The 22,263-nt window shown below is 53.4% G+C and overlaps 2 protein-coding genes and 1 long non-coding RNA gene across 7 annotated transcripts; 1 reads left to right on the forward strand and 2 right to left on the reverse strand.

The window, feature by feature from the left end:
* Window positions 1-530: 530 nt before the first annotated feature.
* LOC118497193 lies at window positions 531-13,981 on the reverse strand. The gene is made up of 3 exons (XR_004899728.1): window positions 13,891-13,981; window positions 4,501-4,504; window positions 531-722 (listed from the first exon to the last, which is right to left on the reverse strand). It is a non-coding gene; the product is annotated as an uncharacterized LOC118497193 (long non-coding RNA).
* On the forward strand, window positions 649-14,879 carry TMEM140 (transmembrane protein 140). The gene is made up of 3 exons (XM_028526151.2): window positions 649-722; window positions 3,357-3,368; window positions 13,905-14,879. Exon 3 carries the CDS (start codon window positions 13,938-13,940, stop codon window positions 14,496-14,498), a length of 561 nt encoding a protein of 186 aa, XP_028381952.1. The 5' UTR covers window positions 649-722; window positions 3,357-3,368; window positions 13,905-13,937; the 3' UTR covers window positions 14,499-14,879.
* Window positions 14,880-15,628: 749 nt separating this feature from the next.
* On the reverse strand, window positions 15,629-20,012 carry CYREN (cell cycle regulator of NHEJ). Of its 5 annotated transcripts, none has more exons than XM_036010931.1 (4): window positions 19,788-20,012; window positions 18,262-18,526; window positions 17,057-17,132; window positions 15,629-16,406 (listed from the first exon to the last, which is right to left on the reverse strand). In XM_036010931.1, the coding sequence occupies exons 2-4, from the start codon at window positions 18,399-18,401 to the stop codon at window positions 15,969-15,971; spliced, it is 654 nt and encodes a 217-aa protein (XP_035866824.1). In that variant the 5' UTR covers window positions 18,402-18,526; window positions 19,788-20,012; the 3' UTR covers window positions 15,629-15,968. The 5 variants fall into 5 exon arrangements, with proteins under 5 accessions (XP_035866824.1, XP_028381906.1, XP_035866823.1 ...); XM_028526105.2 differs by having other exon boundaries at window positions 15,629-16,220; window positions 19,560-20,012; XM_036010930.1 differs by having other exon boundaries at window positions 19,560-20,012.
* Between the last annotated feature and the right edge of the window lie 2,251 nt (window positions 20,013-22,263).

Raw genomic sequence — 22,263 nt, forward strand, 5'->3', positions numbered from 1 at the left:
GACTCGGAATTTCCAACTGGTCATGTGAGCAAAGCAAGCAGTTTTAAGCTCTGGCCAGGAGTCCCCATGATTACAAAAATAAAAGCCTCATTCAGCTCTTATTTTGAAATGGGAGGTGTTCCAGCTGCTCCAGCGTGAGCCTACACACCCCCTGAGAACGCTACGTCCGGAGAAGCTCAGCCATCCTCCAAAGTTGCTTTCTGAAAAGTAAGGGGACTACCTGGGTCCCGGAGCTTGGACCAGGTAAACATGAAGGTTTCTACTGTATATGATCCTAGTCTGTGTGTACCTTGGAGTTTAGATCACCGGGAGGTTTGAGAGCCTCCTGGCCGACTTCTTTCCTGGACGTACACAGTCGAGGCCCTTGCAGGATCTTGCGGTTGGGTGGCAGGCTCCTCTCGGGGTAAAAGGACGGTCTGGTGCACGACAGAGGTATTCTTCTCCTTTCTGAGAAGTCACGCCGGGTACGAGAGGTAAGAAGTGAAAGTGAAATCATCTGGCCATGATGTCAGCAAATGTTTTTTAAAAAAAAAAAAACTGTTTACTTGGTAAGGCACATGCAGAAGAGCACCGCAAGCCTGGGGTGGCCCAGGCTCTGACATTTGCCTCTACCAGTACGTTTCTGGAGCCTGACATTAGCAAGCCAGCAAGAAAGGACGATCAACTGAACTTGAGCTCCTGCTCCTCCCTTTTACAAGAGTTCCTGTGGGTTCTGCATCTTCCTTCGGTAAGTACCCTGCCCGCACTCTCCCCCTCGTGCCAGCTACTCCCTGAGAGGAGTTTGCTTTCTTCTGAGACCTTTTGCACCCCGGCAGTGGGCACGGGACGGTTACTGGTGGTCGGCGTCTGTGACCTTCCTCCTCCTGTGTGATCTACCCTTGGACTCTGCTCCCCTCCCCTCCCTTCAGCATTGGCCTCACAGCTTCCCAGAAGCCTGCAAAACACCTGTGGCTTGCGAGGTGGCTTGTTCATCAGAAACTGGCAGACAGGCAAAAGCAGATCACCGACCTGCAGGTCTTAAAAGTGTTCCTCAAAGGCAGTTGCAGAAACACCGTAGATCCTAAAAATGCACACTGTGGATTAAGGTTGTCAGAAAGAGTATCAGAGGGTCTAAGAGGCTTTCAGCGCCTGTGTTACCCGACTCTATTGCTTCTCACACCTCGATGGAAATTCACGGTGGGGTATTCGTTCAGTTGGTGTCTTTTTGTTTTGAATGTGGGCTGTTGCCCTAGTTTCAGTGTGCATCTTCAGCTGTGAGATCAGAGGCTTCTTTGAGAAAGAAAGAGAAGTACATGCATATATGTGACCCCTTCTTTCTTTCTTCCCTCAATGACAGCTAATGCATTTGTTCTGCTTGTACCCAGCTCCCCTGAAGTTCAGGGGTTCGGGGTCAATTCAATCCCTGTGATGTTCTCCTTTCGATATGCATGTATTCGTCTTTCTCGGCATTCTTTCCAACTTCCTCCCTGCCTGATCTAATCACTAAGGTTATGTTTATCACTTCACTTTTTCATAAATATAACATCTAATTGTGGAAATATTTTCAATGCAAAAAGAGTAGGACAACTTCCCATCATGCCACTATCCAGAGATACCAAGGCTCACAGTAAGGTATCAGACTATTTCCTTAGACCTGGTTTTTCCAAAAGCTGCACAGGGTTTCATCATCTGGACGTGTCTTAATTTTAACTCTGATGCTGAGCGTTCAAGTTGCTTTCCATTTTTTGTCAAAGTAATACTGTGATGAACATTTCTATAGTAATCATTGATTGCATTTCTGATTGCTGCCTCCAAATAGAATATTTACTTGGCCATAAGATGGGACCGTTTTTAGGATTTTAATGCAGATTGCCAAATTGCTTTTCAGAAAGTTTGTAAGAATTTGCACATTCATCGTCTGCTGTTTTGATGAAGCTCACAGGTTATTTTCTCTGTCATATCTTTGATTACATTGCCTAAGGTACAAGCTTTTTAATGTTAGTTAATGGGGTACAGTGACTTCTACTAAATCTGTATTTGTTCTTTGTCCCCATTTCTGCTACAGAGTTCCTAAAAACCTCTGGAATTTCCCAAGTGATAATGCAGATAAGGGTGTCTAACTTATCTATAGCAAGCCTTTTCAAACCACAAAGTGAGTTCTGGAAAATCCCTTAAGGTGTCAGAGAAAACAATCGGGTGATAAAAGGGCTGGAACTTTCAGCCCCACCCCCAACCTCTGGGGAGGTGATTGGCTAGAGATTGAGCCAATCACCAGAGGCCACTGATCTACTCACTCTTGCCTTTGTAATGAAACCTTTATTAAAATCCCTGAAGTACAGGCTCCAAGAGCTTCTGGGCTGGTGAACGGGTGGAGGGGGTCTGGGAAGGCGGGATGCCAGAGAGGGCATGGAAGCTCTGTTCCCCTTTCGCCCCGTACTCGGCCCTAGGCATCTCTTCCGTGGGCCGGTCCTGAGTTTTATCCTTTTATAACAAACCAGTAATCTAGTAAGTGATCTGTTTTCTGGAGTTCTGTGAGCCACTCAACAAACTAACAAACCCAAGGAGCCGGGTTCATGGGAAACTCCAAAATACAGCTGGTCAGTCAGAAACACAGGTGACCACCTACACTTGGGTTTCGCATCTGAGGTGGAGGATGGTTCTTGTGGAACCGAGCCCCTCACTGGTGGGGTCTGGTGCTCTCTCCAGAGGGGTGCTGTCAGAACTGAGTGGAATTGTAGGACATCCAGAGAACTGCCAAGTGGAGGGAAACCTCCCACATTTGGGGGAGAGGATGGAGAAGGAGAAACAGTTTTTCACAGTTAACTGCTATTTTACACTTCCTCTTTTGTGCAACATCTCTTCATACCTCTTGTCTACTTGGATGGGGCAAATGTCCTTTTTTTTATCTGTTTGCATGAACATTTTATATATTAGGTATATTAATCATTTCATATTGGTTGCAGATATTTTTCACGCTCATTGACTTTTTATTTATGTTGTTTTGTTGTGTAGAAATGTATATTTTAAATAGTTAAATCCATACAATTTTTCTTTGTGGTTTCAGTTTGCTTTTAAGCTCAGAGCATTCTCTCTCATAAGTCAAACCTGGTTTGAGGTATTTTTTTGTCTGTTCATGACATTCTCCTATCGGCCCCCTGTGCCATTTATTTGGGGACATGGAGTGAGTGACATGAGGACCTAGAATAGTTTAGTTTTCTGTTTACTAGTTGCTCCAGCAATAACAATATTAAAAAAAACAAACCTGTTCTTCCACTAAATTATAATGCCATTTTTATCATGTATTAACTTCCTACGTGTGGCTTTGCTGGGACATGTGCTCTCCCCCGAGCAGTCTGCCCAGTGCCCCCAACATTCTGTTTTATTGGTCCCAATTTGCCCTCCAGTTATTTGAGGAATCTGCCAGGGAGCTGGAGTCTGCAGTTACTTCAGTGACTCTCCCCTGCGGCAGGCCTCCAAATGATACCCCTTAAAGTGAATCAATAAATACAAGAAATGTTTTTGGGAGCTGGGTCCTCAGACACATGGATAGTGTGTTCTCGTTAGCACCTGAGCTTTCAACAGAGCCTGTAGCCCTGGACTCAGCTGCCTCAGTGCGCCTCAGCCCTGTCACGTGCGTGACACAGCGAAAACCGTTTAGTGACCCGTTTACTCAGCCCTTTATTCAAGGGGGAACAATCCAGGAACTGGGGGAGCCCAGCACCTCATAAGCTGCGGAACCTCTTCCAGAGGGATTGTGGGCTAAAGCCAGTTTCATGGAGATGTTAGAAGAGGCAACAGGGAAACAGGGCAGGATTGGCTGAGAGGTGGGGGGTGGGGTTTCTTATGAGGTCAAAGGACCTACTTTCTAGGGTCAGTTCGGCAAGCTAAAACCGAGCGGGAGTTCTGTGATTTCGGTGCACGTCAGTTTCCGTGACGGGTTTCCCGTGCGTGCAGGCTGGACTGGCTTTAGGTTTGTGACATGGCCAGGCCACGGGAGCAGTCTCCATTTGGTGGGTCCTGACAGATGAATTCACTTTATCAGCCCAAACCCAGACCTCAGAGGACTCTGGGAGGTGACCCCCAGGTTCCCAGCACGTCTGTGAGGATAGATACCTGTTGTCCACTTGGCAGCAGTAGGGCGGTGGGGTGCTAACAGCGAAGTCCTGGCCCAGCAGAAAACGAGGAGGAATGGTCGTCCTGCCCGCCGGAAAGCCAGCCCGAGGGGAAACCAGGGAGAGTTGCTTTCTGAGGTTCCCAAACGCGGGCGTGAGGAATGGAGGGGGACGCTTAGCATCTGCTACTGATCTGTCAGTGATTTGCTCTGAGTTACTTTGCACGTGTTTAGAAGCCATTTCTCGTGCATTAGAAGCTCGCAGGTAAGAACCACATCCTCTTGTGTGGGGGTGGGGGTGATGTTCATAGAAAACTGACCTTCCTTTCCAGCCAAGTCTCAAAATACCTTTTGCAAAACTTAGGGTCAAGGTCTCAGTGACTGTCTATTCTTCTTTGCCTTTGTCCGACTTTTCTTGGACTTTTAGGTACAAAGTGCATGCATAGGCCTCAGGCTTTACAGCAGGGCTGGTGGGCAGCCGAGTCCTGAATAATACCTGGCATTGCTGCGCACCTCCCCAGCTCATTGCCTGCCTCTGCATTTTCAGCCCCACCACCTGGGGCCTATCTCCTTCTGTTGGGGGAAGAGGGGCGTGAGATGATGGTGCACATAGTTAGAAGAACACCATCCAAACCTCTCACCTTGGCCCACAACGGCCTTGGGGATCTGGGTCCCAGCTCACCTGTCCAGCTTCATCATGTCCCCTCTCCTTTGTCACTAGGCTGCAGCCACCCTGGTCTTCCTCTCCCAATGGTGAGTTATAACCATTGGGCTCTCCTTCCAGAAGGCTCTTCCCGTGGCCCAACCCAAAGATGGCCTTTCACACGCCAGGCCTCCCCTGACCCCTGAGCTAGACAGCACTTCCTCCTGCCGGCTTCTCTCCTCCACTTCATCATACTTATTTCCTTCTCAAATTCTTTCAAAAGTTATAATTGTCTTTAAAAAAATAGAGAGAGTGTTTGTCTCCCCAACTAGAGTACAAGCCCAGTGAAGGCAGGTACCTGGTGTGCCCAGGGGTGCTGACTCCCCCGGCCTGTGACTCGGGGAGTCATCCACACTGTGTCATTGACGGAGCCACCAGATGAAACCCTGGATCGTCAGCTGAAGGGGGACAGGGAGCCTCCGCCACGACTGGAAGGGAGAGGGCTGGGGCAGAAGAACCGAGTCCATAGCCAAAGGCAGTCCCTAGTTTAGAGGGCTGTTTGTCTTCAGCTCTGCTCGGGGCCCTGTGCACCTTAGCCTCCCACAACCTGACTGGAGTCCCACCAATAAAAACAAAGGAGGATGGTTTCCAAGATACAGGCACTGTCTCATTTTTTAAGGATTTTTTTCTCCCTCTAAATTTTTTTTGACCTTTGTTCCTAGCTGGAGCATCAGTTAGCTGAAGGTTAATACATAACAAACAAGTTAACAAATAGCAAGCCAATAGTAATGGAACCACCGGAACAGCCTCATTCGGCAGCTTGTCGGGCGTGGAGGTGGGGCCCGCGCTGCTGGCTCTATACCGCAGGCCCGTGGTGCCATATCGCTGCTGGCAAAGCTGTTTTTATTTTCGAGGAAGAACTGAGTGGTCCAGACGTCACAGCGTTTCGTGGAGAGCTGATGGAAGGTCCACATGCACAGTGTACTCTGGGAAATCCAGGCTGCTGACCCTCTGACACATTCGGGAAACCCTGCCGTGGCTCAGTTTTGAAAAAAGGGAAACCCGAGGTCGCATTTCTGCCGGAGGAAATAAGGCACCCTGGCCCTTCTTCTTCCCTTTCTATTTCTGTCGGAGCCAGCAGCACCCACGAGCACACGGCCCCCCGGGTGTGTTCGGCCAGCGAGGCCTGAGTCAGGGCGGGTGGCCCCCCTGGTAAGTCAGCCTTTGCCCTGGCTCTCCACCCTCTCAGGTTCTAGGTTTCTGGCTTATTCTGTTCGTATTTTCTTCCTGGGCGTCGTCTTCTCTCTGCTCGTGTGACACTCGCTGCCCTCGCTCCTTCCTCGATTCCCTTCCCTCTCCTGGAATCGCAGCAGAGCCTCCTCCGTGTCGTCCGAGCAGCCGCAGAGGCCGGTCTGTGCGCGGCTAACATGGACCCACTGCAGTCGCCTGACAGCATTATGAGGGAGGATGCAGGGACAGGACACTCCGAGACACGGCCAAGGTCACACATGGCCGGGAAGGGACAGAACAGCTGTGGGGACCCAGGTGGTCTGGCTCTAAGATTCATGCTCGTTTTTTCATTTTATTTTTTAAACTAATTTTAGAGAGAGAGGAAGGGGGAGAGCAAGAGAGGGAGAGAAACGACAATATGAGAAAGAACCAAACATCAATTGGTTGTCTCTGAACGGGGATCAAACCCGAGACCTAGGTATGTGCCTTCCCCGGAGTCGGACCCGGGTAAGGACAACGCTCCAACCAACCGAGCCACACTGGCCAGGGCTAAGGTGACCTTAGCGTGGCTCTTAACCACCACAGGCCTACGGGACAGCCGCATCCGAGGGTCCTCGTCACCAGCATCGGTGAGACCAGCTTCCTGGACACCAGGTCCTCCAGTGAAGCTCTGCTGAAAAACTGGTTTTCTCCCCCCCGAACCCCACCCCCGCCAGGCTGAGTGGTCCTGGGCTGACCATGTCTGGGCATCTCTCTCCTCTCCAGGAGAGTAATCCAAGCATCACTTACTAGGTAACATTCCACATGCGGTATTTAAATTGCCTCTTATAATTTAATTTTGGTCAAACATCGACCAAATAAGTTCTATCACTATCCCCATTTTACATACGAGAACACTAGGCACAGGGATGGTAAGTAACTAAAGTCACAGCTTGTAAATGGTGGAGCTGGGATTTGAACCCAGGACACACAGCTGCCGAGCCTATGACGGGAACCATGACTCCACGCTGTCTTGTGATGACATTAGTAACGCTCGCAGACCTCAGCAGGCGTGTGTGTGTGTCAGGGAGAGGCGGGCTCTCACCCCGATGCTGCCATCCTGCCTGACGTCACCGCCCACTGGCTGCGAGAACCCGGGCAAGTTACCGGTCCTCACCAAGCTTCAGTTTTCCCCTCTGGAAAAGGGAGATGATATTACCGATCTGCTCCCCTAGGTTCTGGAGAGAACTGAAAAAGGTCATCCCCACGAAGTGCTTTGCCCAGAGCCTGGCGCAGAGTAGATGTTCAAGAGATATTGAGGTCTGTTTTTAATGACCTATCAGCCCTCAATCAAAATGGATTTCTTCTTCAAGCCCTTCCACTGATCACAGAGAATTCTCGAAGGGAGTTTTTCCCTCTGTGGTCCCACACAGCTTTCTTACATCATTAAAGAAAAGAAAGGCCAGGAGATGAATTGGTAACTGATAACAACCCAATAACCCACCTGTGTCTTTCTTTCAAGCTTCTGTTCCGCGATGTTTACAAAGGAGGTAGCATCTGTCCACAGCAAAATGATAACACCCACTTTCCAGCAGGCCATCCTGAAGGCAGGTGCCCCTGGGGGTGGCAGGGCGGTGAGGAGCCGCCGCCCTTGACCTCGGCTGTTGCCTCCTCACGTGTCTTTCCTCTCTAGTGGTCTCAAAGTGTTCACGTCTTGAAGCCTTAGGCCTGGGTGACATATCAGAGAAAGAAGAGAACCTTGTGGAAGACTTACATTTAGAAAATGGGTAGAGTAAAAAAATGAAGAGAGGAAGTCCTTAAGTAGAAGGACCAGGACAGAGAGGTGGATTAAAAAAATAAGTCAATAAACAAAGAGAGGAGCTTAGGAGAATCTCTCTGTGCCACTGCTGATGTCATTCAGGCATTTACATGGCATGCCGCAGATATTTATTGAGTGCCTACTATCTGCCAGGTAGGCCTGGGAGCTGGGGATATAACAGTATAAGATAGATTGTTGATGGATAATAGATAATAGAGTGTGACAGGTAAATAGCCAGCCGTAGATACCTAAAAATGAGTCACAGGCCAAAGCCTTGTCCTCATGGGGTTTCCATCTTAGTGGGGACGGGAAGACAATAAATAAAATAGTTGGAGTGTTGGATGGTGACAGTGCCGTGAGGAGCTTCTGCTGCCCGGGGAGCTGCGGAGTGGCTGTCCCAGTTTAAAAAAGCTGGCCGGGGGTGTCCTGACTGAGAGGAGGACCCTTGGGCAGAGACTCAAGGGAGGTGAGGGAGGGAAGTGTATACTGAACGGAAGAGCATCCCAGGCAGGCGGAAGGATGAGCAGGGGGGCCCTGAGCTTGCCTGAAGTTTTTGGAAAATACCGAGGAAGCCGTGTGGCAGAAGCTGAGGGGAGAAGGGAGAGCACGAAGCAGAGCAGGAGGGGTCTGAGAGGTGACCTGGCAGTAACAGCAGGAGGTGTCCTGTCCCTAAAGAAGCAAGTTACTGCTAATGTCCATGAAAAGCTGGCACCTTTGGTAACAAGAGTCACCCTTGGTAGAAAGCTCCGGAACACACACACACACACACACGTGCCGGGTGGAGCACAGGTGGTGTCCTTGGTGGAGGAATTCAAATGTTCCAGAGTCTAGTGCCCACCCCCACCCCAGACAGGGAACGCTAACCGCAGGGGACATTGTCTACTGTCACTCACAGTCCTCTCTGCCGGGCACGCTATAAGGGTTTGCCCAACACATAAGGAAAGGAATAGGCTTCCACTGGTGGTGTCCATGTGTTCATCTGACACGAAAGCTGTGTAGGTGGCCCTGGCCACATGGCTCGGTTGGTTGGAGCATGGTGCCCTGCACCAAAAGATTGTGGGTTCAGTCTCCAGCCAGGGCGATACCCACCTTGCAGGTTCGATCCTGGGTCAGGGTGCATAGGGGAGGCAACCCATAGATGTTTCCCTCTCCCTCTCTCTCTCTTCCTGCTCCCCTTCTTCTCTTTCTAAAAAAAACCTCTGGGTGAGGATTGAAGAGAAAAGGCTGTGTGGGCATGCTTTACAAGGCTGGCCTCTGGGGCATTGTCTGTGACCTGGCCGTGCAGGTGGGAAGTCCGGTAACTGACCAGAGACGAAATAAACCAAGCTCTGAATGAGGCCGGATTACTGAATGTCGTCACGTGTTCAGGCAGGACGAATGACATTTTTTAAAAAAAGGTTTTTTGGGGGGGTGTTGCTTTTGTATAAGACAAAGCAGAGGAGAAGGGGGTGTTGTGAGGACGTCAAATATTGGGATAAGGTGAAAATGCCAAGCCTCAGAGCAGTGACAAGTTAGAAGTTGTAAGTGTATGATCGATATTTGATCACGAGTTTGCAATGAGTGGCATGTGAGGAAAGGGTACGGAGCCTTCTCGGGAGACAGACATCGGGGCCCCACGCCTTTCCCCATGAACAGGAATAGACACACGGACAGTTCGGAAAGTCCACTGGATTCTGCGCCTGGAGAGAGCAGGCGGCACTTCGGCATCTTCAGTAAACCGGCGAGTGTGACCAGCCAGGCAGGACCCTCCTGCTCACTCAGCCCTTCCCGAGTGCCCCTTATACTCCAGGCAAGACTTCCTACGCGGAGAGAGGCCGGGATGCAGCCCGGCGTTCCCGCCTGCGGGGGTCCTGGGGGCTCCGGGCCTGGACAGCCTAGGGCCCGGACACCCAGCACAGGGCACAGGCAGGGGGCATTTCCCATGCCAGTGTGCCAGAATGTTCCTCCTCCCCCAGACACAGCCCCCTGGATGCCCGCTCTGCTCATATGAAACTGACAAGACCAAAACTTCAAATGGGCGGCATTTGCGTCCCTTTCAAGTGACCGTCCCATCAGTGTGCAAATTTTAGAGATGCTTAAACTTAAATGAACAAACGAACACACAAGCAGCCTCAAACGCAGAGTCTGAGAGTACTTTCCTTCTGCGTCCCGGACTGGGACTGTGAAGCAACAATTCTCTCTGATTTGGCAAGCCCGGACACTCTCTCTGATCTGGAGCCTGAATTCGAGTCTTGCACCAGGAGCCCTCGTGCAGCAGATGGGCTGTGCTTTGTCACGACGGTCCTGGCAGCAAGAGGGTCACCACCTTATTTATAAAGGGGACCCTACGGACTCAGAAACAAAAACTAGAAACGATAATAAAAAATAAAACCACAAAGGAGCCGAGAGTACTTCATACGATAAAAACTGTGGGTGGTCAGTAAACACTGGGGAAGGCTGAGCTTTGCTCCCGGAAGAGACACTGTGACAATGGTGTGTCGTTTGTCATCGTCACAGATGAGAGACTTGAGAGTGTCCGGCCCCGGGGAGGAGGATTTGAGACCAGCATTCTCCCAAACTGCTGGTGGAAGGTGTTGCTATAAGAAATGTTCGAATTTGTAGAGCATTTTTTGGGTTTATTTGAGCCAAAGCAACAACATGTGCCAGAAAACAAAATCTCAAATCCTCGGGAGAACGGCAGTTCTGCAGCTTATTTTATACCTTAAGAATCCAAAGAAGAGGGGCAAGGAGGGTCCATGAAGTCCACTGTGGTAGAGAAGGGGGCGGGAGGAGGTGAGGCAAAGAAATCTCCAGGATTAGGTCAAAGGCAAAATGGAGAAATGCATGCGCATGCTTCTTTTCACTGGTGGGGGCAGGACAGCTAAGAATGAGCCCCGGGTGCCAGGCCTCAGACTCAAGTGCATAGAGAGGCAGGAAGAACCGTCTTCTCCCGCGGCTGACCAGGGGCTCCCCATCCCCACTTGTATTTTGTTCCACTCCATGGAGAACCTGCAAAAGGTCAGCTGAGAGCAAAAGAGGAAGCTGGAAACAAAGGCCTGCCCTGCGGTGGACGGCGGCTGACGCAGTCTTCCGAGAAGTCTGTCCAACTGAGCCCTGTTTTCAAGTAAAAAATGCTTCATCATGCTTTTTTTGAACCCACATGTACAGCCTTAATATAGGAGGACTACGAAGGAGCGTTTGCAAAGGCAGCTCCCAACCTGTTCTTTCTGCACATGAGGCCGAGCCAAACCTCACTCCCTACAGCACAATAACGGGGCATCCGGTTCCGAAAGTCCACTTCCCACCCTGAAACACTCAGCTCCGCTGAAAATGCAGGTAGAGGCTCATACAAACATTTGTGACATATGCAAAATGTGTCCCTGTTGGGTGTTTTGCCCCTACCAGGCCTGAACTGCTTAAAACTTCTCATCGCACCAGTCTAATAAACTGAGGATTCAAGACGCCATTTCCATTTCTGTCGAAGCTTTCTATAGCAAGCATCCTAGCCCCAGCAATCGCCCAGCCCCCTTCAGCTGGGCCTCGGCCTCTCGGGTTTTCACTGACTCAGGCCTCCAAAGACTCGTGCTTGCAGGGGCAGCTCCCAGGGCCTCTGCCAAGAGGCCCCCACTCTCCGAGCTCCCCAGAGGGGATTCCACAACCAGAAGCCCGGGGTCAGGGGCTGGCTGCGCGGATTCAAGTCCTGGCTATGCACAGGTTTCTGTTTCTGTCCTAATAGGCACCTGCCTCACCCCAGGAAACATCCCTGGGCCACTGATAAATCTTGCCTCTTGGGATTTGCATTCACTCGGGTCCTTTAAATGGAGCCACCTGCCAGAGACTGAAAGTTTGTGTCTCCCAGGCTCTGCCCCAGATTCTGTCTGTTGAAACCTAACCCCAATGTGATGGTATGAGAGGAGGGGCCTTGGGGAGGTGATGACATCATGAGGGTGGAGCCCTCTGGGATGGGACTAGGTTTCCTATAAAAAGGCTTCAGAGAGCTCGCAGGCCCCTTCGGCCGTGTGAGGACACGAGAGAAGGGGACCTCTCTGAACCAGGAATCGGGCTGCGCCAGACCGTGAATCTGCTGGCACCTTGATCTTGGACATCCAGACTCTAGAACTGTGAGGAGCACATTTCTGGTTTGTTTGTTTGTTTTTAATCCTCACGTGAGAGAGGAAGGCCGGGGTGGGGGGGCGGGCAGAGAGAGAGAAAGAGAAAGAGAAAGATCGATGTGTCGTCTCCCATACGTGCCCCAACAGGGGACTGAACCCACAAAGTAGGTATGTGGCCCGGTCGGGAATCAAACCCACAGCCCTCCGGGGCACGGAAAATGCTCCAGCCGCACCATGCAGCCCGGGCTACATTTCTGGTTTTCATAAGGTTCCCAGTGGAGGGTATTCTGTGATGGCAGCCCTGGGGACTGGAATGCCGCCCTCTCCCCCACCTGCCCCACACCCCGTCGCCTCAACCGCGTCCTTTTCCCATTTGGTCCCTTTCTGTTCCCGCGGAACAGATGTGGGGTGTGGTCAGACACACCCTGTCAGCCCCCGGGAAGAAAGAGGGGACCATTCTTCCTGCGGGGTCCCTTCAGAAGTTGGTCTCCTGAGTCTCGGGGCCCCTCCCCAGGGCCACCAATGGCAGCCATTCACCTCACTGCTGGATGCCACCTGGCACTCCTGGCTGGGTGACTGACAGGACACCCCACGCCGTTCCGGCCCCAGCCCTGGGCTCCTAGGCACTGCAGCGTGCAAACCCTGATTGGGTTCCGTGGTGCAAAGTGTCTAAGTACATGGTGTGCCGACTGCTGTTTTAAATGCCAGCTGGGAGAAGTCCTTCGGATTACAGAGGTAGTGACACGATCCTTTAGAAATGGTGAGGGAGGTACAGGCTGTATATACCACAGTGAGCAGGCTTCCTGGAGATCAGTCTGGCAATATGCCATAGAGTCACCAAAGAGTATTAATATTTCTCTTCTTGAATCAGTAATTGCACTGTGAGATAACTAGCACTTTCCTTGACTACCAATTGTAATGGCGAAAAATGGAAACAATTTGTCCAATAATAGTGTAATGGGTAAATCTGTGACAGGAACTATTACGTAACCATTGACCATTGTTTGTTTGTTTGAAGAATTTATTTTATTTCTTTTTTGGCAGAGGGGAAGGGAGGAAGAGAGGGAGAGAAACATCAATGTGTGGTTGCCTCTTGCATGCTCCCTACTGGGGACCTGGCCCGTAACCCAGGCATGTGCCCTGACTGGGAATCTAACCAGCAACACTTTGGTTCACAGGCCAGCGCTCAATCCACTGAGCCACACCAGCCGGGGCCATTGACCATGTTTTTGAAGAACATTTAACAGCTTTGAAAAGTGATCACAGTTTCTAGTGAGAAAAGCATTCTTTTCAGTGGTATTATTATTTAAAAATACAGAGGTACAATAGGTTCTCTATATGTGATGGAGGGAAAGCTTTTTAATATATTTTTTCCTTTAAAACATATTTTTCCAAGATTTTTTTACAATCAGCACATGTTATTACTGTTGTCAGGGAAAAGTGACTGTAGATGGGATTCCGTCAGCGGGCGGCATCTCATCTCAACCCCGTGAGGGGCCCCCAGGCAGGCACACTCCGGTGGTCTCCACAGAGGGCCCTCAGCCCTGCTCACCTCACAACGGGCTGTGGGGCTTCCAGAGCATGCCAGTGCCTGCCCCAACCCCAGAAATTCTGGTTTGACGGGTTTGCGGCCCAGTGATATGGCCACTCTTACAGCTCCAAGGTGGTCCCATGGGTGCTCAGGACCCTCAGCATCTGTCTCTGCCTTCAGCAATGGCCTTGTCCCTCACCCTAGGCAAATCCACCCTCAGCAGGGTCTGAGAAACCCCGTCACAAATGTCTCCTGTGGCCTGCGGTGTCCACACTGCACCTTCCAGGTTCTCAGAGCCGCCTGGGAGAGCCCGTCTGTCCTCCTGAACTCAGCCCAGAGAGGCGCCTGCTGACTGGGTTCCGGCGCCAGGCTGCCTCAGATTTCTCGGGCAGGGTGTGGGGGAGGGTGTGAGGATGGGGGTTGGCCCCAGGCCTTTACGGAATTCCAGAAGGGAGAGCGTGAGCTTGTGAAGAGCAGAAGGGAGAGCTGGGCCCTCACTCGTGTGACTTTCCCTCAGGTTGCCAGGAGGGCGGCCCTGCCAAGGACAAGAGAAGATGTTCAGCCCAAGGTCAAGGTGGGCTGAGCAGCTGCTGTTCCTGGGCATCATGGTCCTCGTGGCCACGACCTTCTTCCTGCTGTTCTACGCTCTCATCCTGGAGGCCGGCAACCTCATCGACCTGCCCAACCTGCGGATCGGCTTCTTCAACTTCTGCCTGTGGAACGAGACGGCCGACTCCCTGCAGTGCTACACGTCCCCAGAGCTGGCGGCCCTGGGTGTGCCCCTGGCTGGGCTGGCCCTGGCCAGGGTCTGCGTGTATGCGGCCCCGGTCCTCGTCCTCTTCGTCTCCCAGACCCTCCTGCTGGCCCGCTGCAACAGTAACCAGGGAGAGTGGCAGCTGGCGGTGTGGTTCCTGGTGGTGGCCTCCACCCTGCTCTCCGGTGGCCTGGGCCTCTTCCTCACCTCCACCTGGAAGTGGGTCAGCCTGCCCCTCCTGGGGCCCGGGTGTCTAGCTCTGGTCCTTGCCCAGGCCTCGCTCATCCTCTTGCTGATGGCCACAGTCGTGTTCCCTCAGAAGGGAGAGGGCACCGGGCTGAGCAAGCTAGAGAACTTCTAGTCCTGCCGAAAGGCTCACGTGCTTGATTGCAAGGGCTCAGTCTGAACGATGCTCAGAGAAGGTGCCAGGGGACTCGTGGGTTGGTCCGTTTTCTCAGCCACGCCATCTCACAGCTACTGCTGACCTCAAGCTCCAGCAGGCCCCAGCGAGGAGGGTCACCGGAGTCCAGAGGCCGGGCAGCAAGGGCAGCCACACCTGAGGCCTCTCACTGTTGGGCTGCCTGTCTTTCAGGACCACTAACACTATGCTGCACGCTGTCACAGGAATTTTTACTTTGATTAACCGGTTTAAGCAGGCGATTCTTCCTTGATTCTCAGGATGGCGGGGGGAGAAGGCCTCCCGTCACAGGGCCAGGTTTCCACGCTGGTCTGCCACAGGCCACACGGAAACCCAGGGAAGGTTTATGGCAACAAATGGGGTACAGTGAGAGAGAGCACCGCAGGGTCCTCGGGGCCCTGGTTAGCAAGCTCCCCCCACCCCCGACCCCATGACACCACTCCCAGAGGCGCGGGAGGGATCTGAGGGAGTCACTGCAGACAGCTCATGTGGCTTGCAGCTTCCCTGGACCCGCAGCCAGACGTTGCAGGAGGGTCGGCTGGCCGGTCACTCCTGACCGGTGGGGGGGGGTCTGGGGGTTCAGGTGCAGAACACGCCGAACCCCGGGCAGGGGGAACTGGACTGAACGAGAACGGGACTGAACTTTTCCTCAGATGCTACGCTACTCACTACTCAACCCGGACTTGGAAACGGTCCAAGGACAACCTGGGCATTGGGAATTGTATTTTTCAGTGCCTGTATATTGGAAAACCTACACACCCATTGGTCACCTCCTACATCTGTCATATACCACACTCAATACAAAGATAATATGGGCCCTGCCACAATCTCTCGTCTTTAGCGTCTCCTTTGGGGTCCTGTCTCACCATAAGAGTGTCCAGGGATCAAGGCGGAGGCCGCCAAGCAGAAGGAAGGGGGCAGGCAGCTCAGGGGAGGAGGCCTGCCTGCCAGCAGGGGTCTGCCTGCCTGGGGCCACCGAGGGAGGGCCCGAGGAGTGCCGGGTTGCCTCGGGAGGGAAGCTTTTCAGATCAGACTCCCCCCTTAAGGGAGACGGCGCTGACCAAACTGGAGAGTTCCCGTGCATTTACTCTAGCAGCCACACTTTATTTTGTTTGAAAATTATTAACACGATTCTTGGATGCCACGAAGTTCGACCACCACGACCTCACTGTCCCCGGCACTGGGTAACTGACCACGTCAGATGGCTGACCCCAGAGCGGGGAGGGGACGCGGTGCAGACGGGAATGCTGACGGCCGCGGCTCCCGGCTCCAGGCCCCCCCCCCCCCACTGCTTCTCCGCTCCAAGGGCCGTCCCCCCAGCCCAAGGGCGTGGAGCTGGGAGCTGCCCCTGGCAAGGAGCCAAAGCCCCGCTTCCTCGAACTGTTCTGAACACAAAGTGCTGGAATCCGTCCTTCAGCTGAAGAATATCTCTCTGACGTACTTGAACGCATCCTCCTCCTCTTCCTCGGGGCTCCTGCTGCAGGCACGGCCAGAGCCTTGGGGTCCCCCAGGAGGGCTGGGGCCTGAGTGGAAGGCACCTCTCCCATGGTCCTCGGCCTCACTCCCGCTGCCAGAACTGGGTGACTCCGGGCAGGTGGGGGACAGCGCCGGTTTATCAGTGCCTGCCAGAGGCAGCTGCTCCAAGGCCTTTTCCTGTTTTCGGCTCTGAAGGCGAGACACATGATTTATTTCCCTGGTCAGTTGTGTAAACCTCGGCCAGCATGTGACTTCTCCCGAATCAGTGGCCGCTGTACCCCCCTTCCCCCCCGCTGCCCTCCCCACCACCTCCCCACAGCTCTTGAAGAAATCAAGGCCAACTCGGGAAGGAAGGAGACAGGGCCTAAGGAATACCTAGTAGAAAAGAAAAATAAATAGGAAAAGCTTGTCTGGGAGGGCGGGGTACAATGACAGGAGCACAGGATACAGAGCGTGAGTGTGGCCTACGCCCCTTCACGCACGGCCATGCAACTAAGGGAAAGTCCCTGAGCCTCCACCCTTTGTCTGTAACATGGGAATAACAGTATCTAAAAACCTGTATCACCGGGTTATTGCAAGGATTAAATGAGACCGTAACGTGTTAAAACGCCCGGTCAGTGACACAGTGCTGCCCAGCTGTAAGGTGCTGCGATGCGTATTCACTCTGGGAAGCCAGGGGACCGCAGCGCTGCCCTGCCCGGCGGTGCCGGAGCCCAGAGTCACCTCGCCCCACTGAGACCCTTCAGAGAGTGGCAGCAGTGAAAGACTTCCTGTCCCCCCTGCATTCACCCCGGCACAAAGAGCCACCCCCACACAGAGGGGGGCACCCCTCCCCGTGCACAGATCCCAGGGGTGGGGGAGGCCAGGAGACTTGTGAGACAAGGGGCAGGTGGGGGAAGGGCGGACAGGGGAGAGGGCTGCCCGAGAACGCAGGGCGTCCGTTGCGATGACATTAACGGAGGGTGAGCTTCGGCTGCTGAGGAGCGTGCGGTCAGAAGAGTAAGAACAGACCCAGCTGACTCTACCTGGATCAGGACCCCCAGAGCCACGTCCACGAGTTCGGCCTCATTCATGCAGTACACGGTCTTCACCGCGGGGGGTCTGAAAGAAAGGCACGGCGCTGCCCACGGGGACAGACGGCCCTCGGGCCTCGCGAGGACACAGGAGAGCAAGAGAGCCACATCCCTGGGCCTTCCCGCTGGGGATGAGAGCAGCAGCATCCTTAAGGCACCAGCGAGACTTCCATCCTTGTGACCACTGACCGGCATAGGTCTTGGAGGCAACGGGAGTGTCTCCCACCCTCTGCCAACGGCCCGGGGCGTCTGGAAATAGGGCATGATGGCCACTCCTGGGAGCTAAACTGACACACACACCCTAGGTGTGAGCAGTAAACGGACCATCAGGCGGAGGCCTGCCTGGCGCCCAGCTGAAAGCACGAGCACAGCATGAGAGGGCTGTGACAATCAGAGAGGGCGGCTAGTCCACTGAGCCCTGGGCAGCTGGCTCAGGTGGCAGGAGTGCCATCCCATACACGAAAGGGCTGCGGGTTCGACTCCTGGTAGGGGCAGGTACAGGAGGCAACCAATCGATGTTTCTCTTCAAATCAATACACATATCCTCAGGCAAGGATTAAAAGGGTTTGTTTTTTTTGTTTTGTTTAGTTTTGTTTAAAGAACTCTTACAAAGGAAGAGCCAGGCAAGCAGCACTGAGCACCCAGTGCCCCATCAGGGGAGTTCAGGGACAAACCCTCGCGGGCAGCCCGACTAGCCCACCCCCAGCCTCTGATTTCACGCTGGCCTGGTGGCTTATTGCTCCTGTCGCAGGAGATCTGTACACAGGAAGGCTGGACAGCCCGGCCCACTCATCCTGCCCACTGGTCATGGTTATTGTTGCACATGAAGGGAGGGGCATTTTAGATGACTGATATTTGACAGCTTGGCTGATGTGTGTAACCCTGAGAACGGGAGCCACGCCTGGGAGCTGAGGGGCCTGACGGTGGACATTCACCAGGAGGCAGAGGCGTCTGTCTGTCTGTGTGGAGAGAGTTCACAAAGCCCCCCTAACGCAGCCTGTGAGCTTCGTAAGAGCTGAAGAGACCTGGACTGAATCGCCCACCCACCTCACTGTTCTGCCAACACTGGAGGACCTAGCCCCAGAAAGCGTGACGTCACCAAGTCCCTCCCCCTCCTCCTGATTCCCCAGGAGCACCCTGGCCCCAAGTCATCCCACCTCACTGCAGCCACCACGGCCATTTTCCTCCTCTTCGGGGTCTTCCCCAGCCTCATCCTCCGCTCAGGTGCCTGGGCTGTCATCCAGGTGGGAAGGACCCTCTTTTTATCCCCAGAATTTAAGGCTTCCATCTCTCTCATCACTGGTGAGCAGAGTCAGGGCCCACGGTTACTGCCTTGCTTTTCTAATTCAGGACAACAAATCCCACATTCTCATCACACCAGGGACTGTAGGCCTGTTTGTCCTGGGAGTCAAGCGTTCATTCCTACAAAGAAGAACAAAGTCCTGTGAATTCTAATCATCAGCCACAACTACTGGTCAGGGCAGTTGGTGAGCAGGGCCCGGGAGACTCAGACCATTTGCAGGGCAGCCAGGGAGGCGTGGTAGTGGGCAGGCTGAAGGGCTTGGGGAGAAGCAGCCCATGACGCGCCACAGGGCCCTGGGCCCAGACAGGCAGGCCCAGCAGAAATGCTTCCAGTGGAACAGGAGGGATGGACACCCCACCCCCAGAAAGGAAGGAGGCCACGCCCCCTTCACCTCCCTACCCCAGATGCTCCGTGTGTCCAGGATGCCCTGCCTACCCTACCCCTAAACTATCTCAAGAATCTCTCCAGAGTCTCATTCTCTCTCTCTCTCTCTCTCTCTCTCTCTCTCTCTCACTCTCCTCTCTCTCTCGGTGTACTTACAAGAAACCTGAGGCCATTTAATTCACAATAAAATTTCATTGGCTGACATCCCTTAATCCAAAGGTTTTTGACTGGTCATTTTCTAACCAGCAGTAAGGATCAGGGACAACTGTGCCTGGCTTCTGGATGTGGAACCCAGAAAGGCCCAGCCAGCCTCTCCTCTCACGTGACCTGTCTTCTGCCTGGTCCCACCTCAGCCCCGGTGCCCCACCCACCCTGTGACTCAAGGAAGGTCTCTACCTTCCGCCTAGCAGTCAGCTCCAACAGCAGCTCCGGGCTCCCCTACAGGTGGGTCTCCAGGGGGCACGGGTTTACCTAGAACGGGTATTCAGCCAAAAGAAGAGATTCCTCTCTGGATCACAACTTGATCATTTATTGTTCATCTAGAATGGCTGTGTACAACTTAAGAAAAAAAAATGAGCCGGCCATCATCCTAAGCTGCCCCACAGAGGGCAGCCCTTTGCCCACGGGCTCACATCTGTCAAAATTCAGGCAGTGATGAGTCACCCCCAGGGCTGCGAGCATGGCTAACGGCAGGCACGGGCACAACCATCAGTGAATGTGCACATTTATTCGACCCGAGGCAGATACTACTTAGCCCATTTTACACACCGGGAACTGAGACTTGGAGATTTCCAGAAGGTCACGAAAAAGTTGGAAGCTGCAGCCAGGTCTCGTTACCAGGTCTTGCTGACTACAAACCCCAGAAGCACAGGGGCCGCGCTGGGCGAGCTGGGGAAATTCGGGCAGCCAGTGATGTGCCCAGCACTCCCGACTGCGAGCCCGCTCTGTCCTAGGGGGCCTCTGTGTCGCCCTGGCAGCGACCAGAAGAGAGCCAACCTGCAGGGCGCGGAGGCCGGGAGACGCGGGGACATTCACACGGGCCTCGCTGGCGACGGGAACCGCCCCGATCGCTTATTCCCGACCCGCGGGAGGCCGCCCGCCGCCGCCTCAGAGCTCCGGGTAGGACCGGGCCGCCGCCAGCCGCCAGGCAGAGTCCAGTCCTGGTCAGCGTGCGCCTCTATGCGAGGTCCTGCCTCCCGGGCTAGCGCCCACTTCTTGGCTTCCGGCGCGTCCGGGGCTTCGGTGTTTGCCTCCGCACTTCCGGCTCCCGGCTGCCTGCTCGCGCGGAGGCCCGGGCGCGCCCCCTGCAGGCAGCTCGCGGTGTCCGCAGCCTCCCGGCGGGCGGAAGCGAAAAACCGACCCCGCTGTCCTGGGTCCTGACAGTCTCTCTTGAACCAAACTCTGAACTTTCTCCACTAGCCCTTGACTTTTGGACTTCCGTGTTCATCTCCACATCGTCCAATTTTGGTAAGACTCCTGCTAGGCTGGTTTAGCCAGAATCCCCCATCCTCGATGTTTGATCACCCTAGAATCTGATGGGGTTCGTCATTCTCCACTCCCTGCCCCACCCCGCCCCCACGCGACCTTTGATCACCCGGGCAAGAATCCAGTTAGGTCAGTTTAGGTCGGTTTAGCCAGAATCCCCCCTTACCCTTAACATTTCCTCTTACTCATTTTCCATCCACTGACCCCCAACCTGCTCCTTGCCTGCTAATCCCCACTGCTCTCTATTGCTTTAGGAGTTGGGCAGTCTCTCCCCCTCTACAAAAACCGCGCTGTAGTCCCCGCCCCCCAGAATAAAGTTTGCCTTACTGCTCTTTAACGTGTCATGAAAAATTTTTATTGAACAGAATGTTTTCTTTCAACTGTCCCCAAATGTTGCTCCATCTGACTTTTGCTCGTTGGTCTTTGTCCAAGTCGGATTCCTGGGGCCTCTGACTCAGAAGTTAGGGAGAGGGAGGGGTGTCAGGTGAGTCTCCAGAGTGCCAGAGGAGAAATGCAAGCCACTGTTTGCGCTGATCTTAAAGTAAAGAAAGTAGGTGTCTTGCTAATATTTACTATTCAAATTGGCAGTCAAGGTGTTCCCTGTGTAAACAAGGCGGCCTTACGGAGCTGCCCAGGTGTCCTCGCTGGTTTGCTTCCAGCCTGATGCTGAGCACTGCACATTACACGTGCAGTTAGCAGCTAGCTTTAATGAAAATCACACTCTTGGCTTAAAGCAGCCTAAGAGAGGCCAGGGGGTCGCAGATGACTCAAAATACAAGCACAGACAGTCACCGGTGGACCTTCCCCTACTGTGTTTGAGGCAAAAGAGTGATCAGAATGGACAAACTGTCCCCCAAAATGCAAAATTATCATGACAGCCATTTGAAATGTGATTTACAACAAATCAGCTGTACAAGAGACACACAATAGGGGAGACTGATCCAAAGTCTGGGGACCAGCCAGCCTCTGGAACCAGGACTCTCCCTTCCACCTGTGTGGTGCCTGTGGTTTCTCCAAACCACCTTTACCTCCTTCCAGAATATTAATTTCAATCCTAGGGAGGCAGGCTGGGAAAGAGTAAATCAATCGAGGCTTTAAGGACACAAATCAAGTTGCAAAACCAACCTGCCCAGCGTTGGTTTAAACCTGGGCCCCGCCTCCAGCCTCTGGAGAGCAACCCTCACAAGCAGGGACGGCTTTTCCCATTTCCATGAAGGTCCCAGAGCCACCGACCTCTGGGATCTTCTGCTGTGATGAGTTGTGAGCCAGGACAAACCCAACCCTCATTGGAAGAGGAGATGCATTGTTATGTGTTTTGATTAGTAGTACCACTCCCTCCATATTTGTTCCCTTAAAACCTCTTCCTGCAGCCAGCTGAGAAAGAAGGCTCGAAGTGCTCAAAACCTGTGCGTCTGCACATGAGGCTTTCGGTGTGGAAGCGAGAAGCCCAAGTAGGGATGCACCTGTGCTGTGGGACTCGGATGTGCTGGAATGAACTCCCGAAATGTTCTGATTGTGCACTCAGAGAGCCTGAGATCTTGGAGCACAAGCAGGCAGGCACAGGCAGGTCCCAGGACAGGGAGGGGGATGCCTCCCAAGGCCCTCAGCACAGCCAGGCCCACGTCTGTGCTGGCCAAGCTGGCTCTGGGGCCTGAGGTCGGACTAGCTTGATGGTTTCTGCTATCTGCCTTTGCCCAAGATAATGGAAGAGTCTTGCTGGTTTCTGGGGGAGATGATGAGCAGGTACTGTGGAGGAAAGGTAAGTCTGGGTTTTGACGTGCTTTATTGCAAGACAATAGGTTGTCCTGGAGAGGTCTGGGTGGGGCGGGTGACCACCAGGAAGGGAGCACTCAGGACAGAGAGATCGGGGAGACACAGGCCAGGAGGCAATGGGGTTGCCTGCAGCACACAATACCGTATTGACTGACTTCAAAGGTCAGGGGTTAATGGTGTGTTGGTTCTGTTGTGAGGCAATGTTGTGGTTTGG

The sequence above is a fragment of the Phyllostomus discolor genome, chromosome 10 (assembly GCF_004126475.2).
Source record: "Phyllostomus discolor isolate MPI-MPIP mPhyDis1 chromosome 10, mPhyDis1.pri.v3, whole genome shotgun sequence".
Taxonomy (NCBI): Eukaryota; Metazoa; Chordata; class Mammalia; order Chiroptera; family Phyllostomidae; genus Phyllostomus; species Phyllostomus discolor.